At 37.0% G+C, this 13,092-nt stretch overlaps 1 protein-coding gene across 1 annotated transcript in view; it reads right to left on the bottom strand.

Annotated features, from left to right (window-relative positions):
* Window positions 1–12,822, bottom strand: part of LOC127865078 (ERC protein 2-like) — a 46,357-nt gene extending 33,535 nt beyond the window's left edge. The window contains exons 1-2 of the mRNA XM_052404968.1: window positions 11,480–12,822; window positions 4,786–5,169 (exon numbers count right to left, since the gene is read on the bottom strand). Coding sequence (XP_052260928.1) covers window positions 4,786–5,169; window positions 11,480–12,475 — 1,380 coding nt within the window. The 5' untranslated portion in view covers window positions 12,476–12,822. The remainder of the gene's footprint in view (window positions 1–4,785; window positions 5,170–11,479) is intronic.
* Window positions 12,823–13,092: the final 270 nt, after the last annotated feature.

Consider the following 13,092-nt stretch of genomic DNA (forward strand, 5'->3'; position numbering starts at 1 on the left):
AACCATTTTCCAACTCAACTCTCATATCAAGGAAACAAATGTTCTGACCACATTTCATGAAAATTGGGCTATAAATGTGACTTCTAGAGTGTTCACATGTTTTCACTATATACATAGAGAAAAATGCCCCGCCCACTGGCGGCCATGTTTTTTCAATGATCTGGACCATTTTCGAACTCGTCCTACATATCAATAAAACCAATGTTTTGATTAACTTGCATGATGATGGGCCAAAATTGTGACTTCTAGAGTGTTTACAAGGTTTCTCTTAGCCATTTAAGGAAAACTGCCCCGCCCACTGGTGGCCATGTTTTTCAACGGACCGGAACCACTTTTGAACTCAACCAACATATCATTAAGACAGACATTTAGATAAATTTACATGAAGATTGAGCATTAAATGTAACTTATACAGTGTTTACAAGCTTTTTCTTTTCTTTTGACCTAGTGACCTAGTTTTTGACCTAGCACGACCCAGTTTCGAACTCGATCGAGATATAATTGGGACAAATCTTCTGACCAAGTTTCATGAAGATCAGACAATAAATGTGGCCTCTAGAGTGTTAACGAACAAATTTTAACGGAAGGACGACGGACAAAGACCGGTCACAAAAGCTCACCTGCGCAATCAGGTGAGCTAAAAAATGCCGTATGTTTGTGTTTACGAAATTCTTGAGCACTTTTGTCCTCAATATTCACCAAAATTAGCTTGGAATAAAAGAGATTATCGGGTAATGAATAGCGACAGGAAAAGAAGTAAGTATGCAATAATTGATAGAGTTGGGTTGGGGAATCAATCGAGTCAGGATTATTCATACATGTATCTATGCATGAAAGTATTAAAACAATTTAAAAAATGTTGTTATCCATGACTTTACATCTGTTTTTTCTTGAAGCGTCATAACATCATAAACTAGAAATGACGCGGCAGAGGCAGACGCGTATCCCCACGCCACATGTTTGACCCAGGGGTGCCCCAGGGTTGGTAATGGGGCCATTCATAGTTAAGATTGACCATATTGTCATAAGAGAAGTTCAGTATCAATAAGAAGTACATCGGTGTAGAAATAAAGAAATTATAGTAAAAGACAATTTTGGGTGGGTGCAGCCTATTATGGGCAGGGCGCCCCAGGGTTGGTAATGGGGTCATACATAGTTGAGATTAACCATATTGTCATAAAAGATGTTCAGTATCAATTTGAAGTAAATCGGTGTAGAAATGAAGAAACTATAGTAAAAGGCAATTTTGGGTGGGCGTGGCCTATGTGGGCAGGGCGCCCAAGGGTTGGTAATCAGGTTTTTTTTCCACTTTTTGGGAAGATAGCCCATGGCTTTGGAATTGGGAATTTTATCGGCATTTTCATGAAATTGGGAAAATTAATTCATTAGCCTATTTTTTCCACACGAAAAGTATACTAATTAGGGAAATACTAAATTTGATATAACACTTTATAATCATTAAAATTAAAAGAAAAAAATCATAAAATACTTTGTTAGATGTAATTGAATTCAAATTGAGATAAAATACCCCAAATTTTTTTTTTTTTTTTTTTTTTGGAAATTGGGAATTTTTTGCCACATTTTGGGAAAAAAGTATACTTTTTGGGATTGGGAACATAGCCGAATTTCGGCTATAAAATCGGGCCAAAAAAAACGCTGGTAATGGTGCCATGCATAGTTGAGATTGACTGTATTGTCATAAAAGAGGTTCAGTATCAATTTGAAGTGAATTGGTGTAGAAATGAAGAAATTATAGTAAAAGGCAATTTTGGGTGGGCGTGGCCTATGTGGGCGGGGGCGCCCCAGGGTTGGTAATAGGGCCATGCATAGTTCGGGGCGCCCCAGGGTTGGTAATAGGGCCATGCATAGTTGAGATTAACCGTATTGTCATAAGAGAGGTTCAGTATCAATTTGAAGTGAATCGGTGTAGAAATGAAGAAATTATAGTAAAAGGCAATTTTGGGTGGGCGTGGCCTATGTTGGCGGGGCGCCCCAGGGTTAGTAATGGGGCCATGCATAGCTGAGATTGACCGTATTGTCATAAGAGATGTTCAGTATCAATTTGAAGTAAATCTGTGTAGAAATGAAAAAATCATAGTGAAAGGCAATTTTGGGTGGGCGTGGCCTATGTGGGCGGGGCACCCCGAGGTTGGTTTTGGGGCCATGCATAGTTGAGATTAACTGTATTGTCATAAGAGAGGTTTAGTATCAATTTGAAGTGAATCGGTGTAGAAATGAAGAAATTATAGTAAAAGGCAATTTTGGGTGGGTGTGGCCTATGTGGGCGGGGCGCCCCAGGATTGGTAATGGGGCCATGCATAGCTGAGATTGACCGTATTGTCATAAGAGATGTTCAGTATCAATTTGAAGTAAATCGGTGTAGAAATGAAGAAATTATAGTAAAAGGCAATTTTGGGTGGGCGTGGCCTATGTGGGCGGGGTGCCTCAGGGTTGGCAATGGTGCCATTGTCATAAAGAGGTTCAGTATCAATTTGAAGTGAATCGGTGTAGAAATGAAGAAATTATAGTAAAAGGCAATTTCGGGTGGGCGTGGCCTATGTGGGCGGGGCGCCCCAGGGTTGGTAAAGGGGCCATGCATAGTTGAGATTAACTGTATTGTCATAAGAGAGGTTCAGTATCAATTTAAAGTGAATCGGGGTAGAAATGAAGAAATTATAGTAAAAGGTAATTTTGGGTGGGCGTGGCCTATGTGGGCGGGGGGCCTCAGGGTTGGTAATGGCGCCATGCATAGTTGAGATTGACTGTATTGTCATAAAAGAGGTTCAGTATCAATTTGAAGTGAATTGGTGTAGAAATGAAGAAATTATAGTAAAAGGAAATTTTGGGTTGGCGTGGCCTATGTGGGCGGGGCACCCCAGGGTTGGTAATAGGGCCATGCATAGTTGAGATTAACTGTATTGTCATAAGAGAGGTTCAGTATCAATTTGAAGTGAATCGGTGTAGAAATGAAGAAATTACAGTAAAAGGCAATTTTGGGTGCGCGTGGCCTATGTTGGCGGGGCGTCCCAGGGTTGGTAATGGGGTCATGCATAGCTGAGATTGACCGTATTGTCATAAGAGATGTTCAGTATCAACTTGAAGTGAATCGGTGTAGAAATAAAGAAATTATAGTAAAAGGCAATTTTGGGTGGGCGTGGCCTATGTGGACGTGGCCTATGTGGGCAGGGTGCCCTAGGGTTGGTAATGGGGCCATGCATAGCTGAGATTGACCGTATAGTCATAAGAGAGGTTCAGTATCAATTTGAAATGAATTGGTGTAGAAATTAAGAAATTATAGTAAAAGGCAATTTTGGGTTGGCGTGGCCTATGTGGGCGGGGCGCCCTAGGGTTGGTAATAGGGCCATGCATAGTTGAGATTAACTGTATTGTCATAAGAGAGGTTCAGTATCAATTTGAAGTGAATCGGTGTAGAAATGAAGAAATTATAGTAAAAGGCAATTTTGGGTGGGCGTGGCCTATGTTGGCGGGGCGCCCCAGGGTTGGTTATGGGGCCATGCATAGCTGAGATTGACCGTATTGTCATAAGAGATGTTCAGTATCAATTTGAAGTGAATCGGTGTAGAAATAAAGAAATTATAGTAAAAGGCAATTTTGGGTGGGCGTGGCCTATGTGGACGTGGCCTATGTGGGCAGGGTGCCCTAGGGTTGGTAATGGGGCCATGCATAGCTGAGATTGACCATATAGTCATAAGAGAGGTTCAGTATCAATTTGAAGTGAATCGGTGTAGAAATGAAGAATTTATAGTAAAAGGCAATTTTGGGTGGGCGTGGCCTATGTGGCCGGGGCGCCCCAGGGTTGGTAATGGGGCCATGCATAGTTGAGATTGACCATATTGTCATAAGAGAGGCTCAGTATCAATTTGAAGTAAATTGGTGCAGAAATGAAGAAGTTAATGTAAAATAACATAAAAAAATGAGTTAAAATCTCTGACCCTGAAAAAAATCCTGCGGACAGCACTGCAACTGTGTCAGTTTGATTGAGGTCCACACAGTAGATAAAGAGGAGTTAAAAACACACTAAAAGTATGTACAAACAGATGTACAAACAAGTGGAATGTGTGCATAAAAAGGGCTTAAGGCAAAATATTTACACAGCCAACAATGTGAAGCTGTGAGGAGAGCATGTGAGTCTTGTCTTTAAAGTTTTCTTATTTGTTTTAGCTTGATTTAATTAAAGGCCTAGTGTCTGATTCCTGGGAGGAACCAGTACTTGGTATCTAAGGAAACAAGAGCACCACATAACATGTGCCAACAATCGGCTGTGGGTGCAGTTTTGAATAAATGAAAGCTTGTAGAGGTCACAGTTACCTTGACCTTTGACTTAGTGACCCAAAAATGGGTGTTGCATGTAGAACTCATCAAGGTGCATCTACATATAAAGTTTCAAAGTTGTAGGTGGAAGCACTTTGATTGTAGAGACAAATGTCAAGGTTTTAGCATGACGCGGACAGCGAGCTGGCTATGACAATACCTAGGTTTTTTCCCGAAAACAGTTCAGCTAATAAAATTGGGAACCATCCCTGACTAAAAGGGGATCACAAAGTATCTGTCAAATCCACTAAACCTCGGCTAAATTGTAATGTCTATGTGTCAAAGTTTTTCTTCTCCCGATACAGCACTCCTTCTAAAAAGAAGACTTTGTGCCGGTGCCTATTGGTTAAGAGGTGAAACTGTACAAAGGTGCACAGTTGGGTGTTAATTTAAAATTATTTACATTGTAGGCCTAGGGGGATAAGGGGACATGTTAGGAAGTTCAATACTTACATCTTTTAGTTTCGAGATCTCCACATTTTTGTCTTCTATCTGCCTCTTCAGACCCCCCATTTTCACTGTATCTTCAACTTTCTGCACTCGAAATTTCTCGACTTCTTTTTGACTCTCTTCAATCTTATCAATAGCCACACCTTTACTTTGTAGCATTTCTAGAAGTTTTTTAATACTTTCATCACGAGCAAGTAAAGTTTGTTTCTGTGTTTCAAGACGTAGCTCCATCTCATCGACAGTCTTTCGAAGGATTTTAATCTCCTTTGTTTGGCCATCATGTTGGTGTTTAAGACTTTCGTATTCATCTTTCGAGAGCAGCGATGATGCAACTCGGGAGCTGGATTTCACCTTCGCTTCAAGTTCTCTGATTGTGGATAAATGTTTCTGAAATACAAAGAACAAGAGCTGTCACCATAGGATGACTTATGCCCCCTATAAACACTTGATAGAAGTTATGAGCTTTTTTCGAAACCTTAACGCAGATTTTGAAACCTAAACGCGGACCCTAACTTCAAGGTCAAGGTCACAGGGGTCAAAATTTGTGTGCCTATGGAAAGGCCTTGTCCATATACACATGCATACCAAATATGAAGGTTATATCTCAAGGGACATAGAAGTTATGAGCATTTTTCGAAACCTAAATGCAGATTTCGAAACCTAAACGTGGACCCAAGTTCAAGGTCACAGGGGTAAAAATATGTGTGCGTATGGAAAGGTCTTGTCCATATACACATGCATACCAAATATGAAGGTTATATCTCAAAGGACATAGAAGTAATGAGCATTTTTCGAAACCTAAATGCAGATTTCGAAACCTAAACGTGGACCTTAACTTCAAGGTCAAGGTCACAGGGGTAAAAATTTGTGTGCGTATGAAAAGGCCTTGTCCATATACACATGCATACCAAATATGATGGTTATATCTCAAGGGACATAGAAGTAACGAGCATTTTTCGAAACCTAAACGCAAAGTGTGACGGAAAGACGGACAGACAGACAGATGGACAGTCTGTTCACTATATGCCCCCTTTTCTTCGAAAGGGGGCATAAAAATACATTCTGGCTTTGATAGGAAATGTCTTTATGGATGATCATAGTGATACAGAGAATAGAGAGAAGAAATTTACAATGAGAGATGTGGATTGACAGAGTTTGTTTGCCTTGCTCAATTGTGGTTGCAATAGATTGCAAGAACTTATTCGCAGCATTCAAGCATTCAGGGCTTCAACGTGGCACAATTGGTTATGAAATCGTAATGGCACAAACTTCTTATAACAATATTTAAATTAGTATTATCCTTGACAGAAATATGAATATTGTCATGTTGAGTTTAATTTATATTGGCATGGAAAGGTCAATGTATATGGAAACACTGAAATGAAGAATCTTTTCTATTTAATTTGCATATTTCACGAGTACCATAACCCAATAAAGGATGAAGATGCATTGCATGAGCTCTGCCAGACAGTAGAGCCTACAACTGGTATATTCTGTATAACATTCATATCTGGGATGAAAGGAATGTTGGTAGCAACCTCTCAGCTTTATACAGGCACTACCTGTTGGAATCAGATGATACTATGATGAATGGGGGAGATAAGGCCAACCTCTCCCAGTGGTTTATGACTGTGAGATGAAGATAAGATCATTAAAACACCAAACCCCTTCTTCTTGTCAAGGCTGGTTTCACAGCTTTATACTCATATTAAAAACTGGTATCTTAAATTTCAAATAAAAATGATATGGGTTATCTGGGATAATTAAAGTTCTAGTTAACAGGTAAACAGTTTTAGAAGCTTATTTGAACAGCAGTATGAATGTACTTATTCACCATTAATAAAACATAATTGTAATTTATGGGGATTTAAGTAGAATGAATAATACAAATTACAAATAGATGTGCCCACAGTGTCTGTTTCTGGCTCTGCAAAAAATCCTTTTTCCGCAAAATTGCCATAGAAAATATTAATGAAATGGAAAGAAAATAATATCAAATATGGTAAACTTCTTTCGTGACACCTATGGAAATTAATGTTTTAATCATTTTCAAATAAGTTTCATGTTAAAAAATAGAAACTTTGACACAAATATTAATAACAATGAGTATTTATCAAGATTGTAATGCAAAACATTTAGTCTGAGCTCATTTGTAAGCAAAATTCCATCCACGCCTAGCAATGGTGTAGAATTCTATATTCCACCAAGAAGCATCCTCATGAGATTCAATGCCTTCAAGCATACCGTAATGAGGAGTTTCTGATAATCAATTTCTTAAGTTTCAAAATAGTGAAAGTCATACATAAAACATTAAGTTTTAATATATTGACATAAATTAAAATCGTAACAATGTTTTAATAGATGAATGTAACGTTTAACTGTTGAAATAACCAGTTAAAGTAAGTTTTAATGTTCAATTATAAAACTGTTAATTTAAAAAATCTTTATTTGATTTTAAAACCTCATGAAAACATAACATTTCATTCAAATACATTGAAAAATAACCATAGTGAAATAAATCTGTTTTAGAGCAACCAAATTATGTTGTCATGGTAACCTTTTCTACAGCTGTGATGCTGGACTGTGTAACTTAAGAAATCAATTTTCGTAAATTATTACTAGACATAAAATTCTTCATAAAATCAGTGAAACCCATATTGCTGTTTTTCTTCCCAATAAAACCTTACCATCTGTTGGACTAAAATATTTTAATAGGACCAGAAAGCAAGTTTCATATGGAACACTACATTACATGGTGACTCATTAATGTAAACAACTCCAGACAAGTTCAACATTCTCCTGAAAACAGACGAATTCCATCTGCCCAAACTACTTGCCAATATTGTATTGATGGTTAGATTTATTTGTTCTCAAAAAATTAGCAGGAAAGCACAACTACAGGCTAAATTATAAACTATTGTCAGTTGCAATGATTATCGGTAAACTGGAATTATATTTCTTGTGTAAAGCCAGCGTTGAGTTCAGGACAATAATAATACATGCAATAAGGTTTTACAATCATAATTAATACATAACAGAAATGCAGTCTTCATAAATAAAATGTTGAAGTAGTGGGACATCTCATATACATTTTATTGTTTATTAAAAAAATTCAGACTTTGAATGGATGTTTTCTTGCCATGTTCTTTAAACAAGTTACAGTATACAATGAAAACAATTATTCTTAATTGTGTAGTATTTGTTAGCAAAAAAACAACAACACCAATTTCCTAATTTTAGATAAACAACATGATTATTCCCAATCCAAAGGCATTGGCCTCGTTCCAAAAATGGGGTAAAATTGCTGACCAGGTACCACTTATTAGCATCAGTTACATGGGAGTTAACAAAGTCATTTTTTGAAATCCTAGTTATCTGGGATTTACCAAAGTCATATTTTGAAATCCTGGTTCAAAAGAGGTAAAAGAAAACACCTGTCTATCAAGACAAGAAAGTGCATGCAGTACAGAAATGCTTTGGATTTTCAAAAAAAAATACACCATCTTCCATCTGCTGACACTTTAAAGGGGCCTTTTCACAGATTTTGGCATTTTTTAACTTAATCATTAAATGCTTTATATCGATAAATGTAAACATTGGATCGTAAAAGCTCCAGTAAAAAATCAAGAATAAAATTAAAAAAAGGAAAAGAACATTGCCCGGACCAGGTTTCGAACCAGTGACCCCTGGAGTCCTGCCAGAGTCCTGAAGTAAAAACGCTTTAGCCTACTGAGCTATTCCGCTGATTACACATACGTAATAAATTTTATACCTAATATAAGCAATCTTCGTAGTTTCACAAAATTTAACGACAAAGACAGAACTCTCCAAATTATTCAATCGTTTCGCGTTGCAACGCTTTATAATTTTTAGATTTTAAAATCCTCAAAAGATGCATATAATGGCTATATTAGACCATGGTAAATGTTCAGTATTACTGTTTCCTCACAAATATCATAACTAAAACGAAAATTTGCGAATCTGAAACAACTTTTTTCAATTTTGTCAATTTACCAAAGCGTGAAAAGATCCCTTTAAAAGAAACTGTCATATCTTAAATTATTTTTTTTTTAAGTCAGAATTTTATCTACCTCTTCCATAAACAGAAACAGTTGAAATTTCTTACAAACTTCCACACCATGTACATTTAAATAGTGTTTCATCAAAACAACAGGGCAGTACAATTTTTTTGAGTTTATATAGTAAAAATACCTTCTTATTACAATGATCAAAAAGGTAAAACAATGACCATTCAAAGACACAAATTAATGGCAGGGGTGGCGAAATCTAAAAAAACTATACTTGTCCACGGACAACCATTTAGGAAATTTAACTTGTCCGTTGCTGAACTTCACTTGTCCGTTAATGTTTATATAAATTATAAACGCATTTATTGATTAATGTAAAACAATGTGAAATATACCAAAATGATTATGATTTGCTAGTTTTGTTTATACATGTAGTTGTATTTCAATAGTACATTCATTATAGCAGTATATTATAAACAATATAAAGACTTTCTAAAACTTTTAATCTTGCAAAGCTAGTGTTATTAAAACATGTGTTGAACATAAGTTCATCGTAATCTTAACAAATTAAACTACAGTCCAACCCCTCTTAAGCAGCCAGTCAAGGGAAACGGCCAAATTGGCTGCTTAAGCGGGGTGGCCTTTTAAGAGGGGGTAGGGTCATAGGGAGTCTATGAGTGCATGGCGAACTGTTCAATTTTTGTATAAACAAAATGGTTAATATGTGTACATGTACTAAACAATGTATAGACTTATTCTATTCATCTTTCTAATCATCATCATCAATATCATCCTCATCAGAATCAAGTCAATGAAAAAGAATCATTCTCATGATTCGTTGTTTACATAATGCGCGTTGTATGGCCCCAATGCACTTAAGATGGGAACAGTTGTGAATCAGTTATGCGTGAATATCTCCCGTGTAACCATCAATCGATAATTTAATTGGTTTATTGCAGTTTTATGTCTTTGTAATACCTACAGCACGAATTGGTCCCGACAGTGATCTTCTCTACGAAAAAAATCATGACCAGTTACCAAAGATCTATTGGTATATTAATAGATCTTTGCAGTTACAGAGACTGATAATAGCAACCAGGTGTAATCCTACTGGTAATTGTGCTTTTCATGCATACTATTATAAAAACATTTATTTCGCCGCGTAAATGGTTTTATCAAAATTAATATTGAAATCATTGTAAATATAAAACAAATATAAATGTTTCGTTAAATTTCCAAATGAGAATCATAATTTGTAATCCGAACACACTCCCGATTGATTTATGTTAACGAGACGTTTACAAATTCTAGCATCAAAAAAGTCCTCATGTATTTCCTTTGTCCCGACAAAAGCGCGCGAAAATTATGCACCAATGTACAATGTCACGTCATACCCATGCGTGCGTGTATTGAATTTTAGATAAAAACTTTGAAGCACCGAGAATATGTAGAGCAGTTGATTTCGGTTAAAAGTTGCGTTGTTCTTTTTAACTTTTAATAAGCCGATAATTGTCATAAATGTGTTCTTGAAATAGTATGATTCAACAGCTACAAATAATCAATTATATATTAAGAATCTCTTTTCCAGTACTAATAGATGATATTCGCATGTGCGGAAACAAAAAGATCAAACGGTCGCATATTGCTTTTAACCCGATAATCTGCCGCTATTTAATTGCAATTTGCAAACTGGCTGTCAAAACTTTTAGTCTGCAAAACGCTTCAGTACTGCAGAGCCTAAACCGCGGACTGGAAGTACGTATCGATTTTTTCGTCGTTGCGTCGGTGTAATTTTGCCAGTGTACATGACTGACTTACTCGCGTGACCACTCATATGGGGGGGAATTTAACATTTGGGATGCAAAATTGCTAGCCGCTGGCCAGAGAAACGGGGTTACCGCTAAAGAGGGGAGCATTATATAGTTTTTTTCGAAGGTCGCAGCACAGACCGGCCGCCTACATGGGGCGACCGGCAATGAGGGGTGACCGGAAGTAGGGGTCGGACTGTAGTCCAATATGTCGACCTCATCAGACTGAGGCTCTGCGCCGCTACTGGTAGCAATTTGATTATCATCAACTGGTAACCATTGAAAATCTGTGAGCCAAGTTTCTTGAAAAGTTCTGGTGCGTTTACTTAGATCATATTTTTATCATAATCTTTCTTAGTTTTTTTGGGAGGTGGACTGCTCAAAGCTTCAGGTTTCTGCTCCGTTGTTGAAGATTTAAAAAAAACTAAATGTTCCATTTTTACCATTTAAGTCGTCTAAAATAACAAGGTAGACCGTGTTTTGATTATCTTACTTTGATACTTTTAATTTCCGTCTGATTGTAAAAATAAAGAAACCAGTCTGTACACTGTCTAACAGTCGGGCCGAATGTTTAAAATGCTGCATGCTCCTGGTCTCTTATAGAATAAGGGAGAGTGCCATTATTTTAGCTTAATTGTTCCGCAAATAGCACTGACAATGTAATCGCATGTCAACATCCGGTTTTGTAAACTTAATTACAGCTTTATACAATGTATTTTTTTGTATACCTGGACCCGACTTTTAAAAAACTTGTTGTCCACGGACAACTTAATTGAAAAAAAAATCAGTTGCCCAGACAAGCAAATGTACGACTCCGGCAACTCGGACATTTGATTTCGCCACCCCTGAATGGGGCTTTACCTTTAGTTCAGCTTGAGTTGCTTTGTACTGTTCATTAAGAAGACCATACTTAGCACTTTCTTCTTTTCTCAAAGAACGCTCTTTTTTTAACTCAGGACTCCAAAACGATTTTATACTGTTCATAGTTGAACTTAATTTGTCTTTAGTAGAATCAAGCTCTTGTTGCATTTTGGCACAGTCTTTATTTAGGTCAGTTATTTGTGACTGCAGTTCTAATATCAGTGAATCTCTACTTAGGTTACGAAACTGCTCCTGAGTATGTTGCAGCTGTGAGGTAATGTCCTGACGATCTGTTGACCTTGATCTGCTATTATTTATGTGGTAGTAGTGATCTCGTTCAAGAGACCTAGCCCCCATGTGTGGATATTCCCTTTCTTGCGACCTCTCTCTGGTATAATTTATTGTAGCCCCTTTTCGATCCCCTCTACTGACTGGCATGGTGTTACTGGCGTTGTTCAATTCTGACTGTGGTTCAGATGGCATCACCATTTGCAATCTTTCAAACTGTCTTTCCAATGACGTTTCTCCAGAAAATAGTCCAGAAAATTCTCCCTTTTCTAGAGATCTGTGTCTGGTATTTGACTTTGAACTTATCTGTGATGAAGTGTATGAATTATGGACTGGGCTTTGATATGGGCTTCTGGCTTGAAGTTTAGGTATGCTTGAAGAACTGCTTATGTCACATGAGTTATAAACCTTTCCTAAATTATATGCTGCAGTTATTGACTGTAATGCCTCCATTGGAAGATCAAGAGGACTGCTTGGACCTTTAGAATCTTGCGAGCCATTGGGTTTGTTGTTCAAATTTAAATTCATTGTTCCGGACCCAGATGTTGATCGGATCGGTGAAGTTTGGGTAAAATTCTTCTCTGATCCAGAATACATGCTCTTTGGCAGAGAGGAATAACTCTGTGAAGAAACTGATGCATTCTCTGACTTTTTTGTTAATGAATTAATGTCCTTCGCACTCGGCGATTTCTTTTTTCGTTTAAACATTTTGAGAATCAAATATATAAGGCTAAAGGAATTTAATTAAATGCTTTGTTTTTAAAAATGCCATTGTATCCGCTTCTTTTGTCCTTGTTTATTATTCATAACCAATCTGGTCATTGTCAGCATCAGCCTCTGATTTCAATAACTTTCATTGCTTTCGTACAGCAAGCCGAAATAACAACCTCACAATCCATATATCCATTTGGAAAAGATTGCAACAATCCACAAATATATGTCAGGCAACTATGGTATCAGGTTCGAAACAAAATCGAAAATATCACAACTTTAGCAGACACTTCTTTACGTTAATATTGCATGAAGACTGAACTATTAATTGTTAAACGCAGACTATAACTCTGTGTGCACTACGTCATCAAAAGTAGAGTTGGACAGGTGTATTTTCCGGAACAGTGTTTTTATTTCGTATATATCGATACGTACATATCACAGTATAAAGATTTTGAATTTGTGTAAATATTTCTATCAATACAGCTTCTATTATTTCAATTTCTTTATCGCTCCTTATCATGTGCAGATATTTTCACAAAATTAATAATAACCCAACGCCGTTTTAAGTTCTCTGGGTAGACGAACGCCACGCCACAGGACACGTTCGTGAG

Source organism: Dreissena polymorpha, chromosome 1, assembly GCF_020536995.1.
Source record: "Dreissena polymorpha isolate Duluth1 chromosome 1, UMN_Dpol_1.0, whole genome shotgun sequence".
NCBI classification, from domain to species: domain Eukaryota; kingdom Metazoa; phylum Mollusca; class Bivalvia; order Myida; family Dreissenidae; genus Dreissena; species Dreissena polymorpha.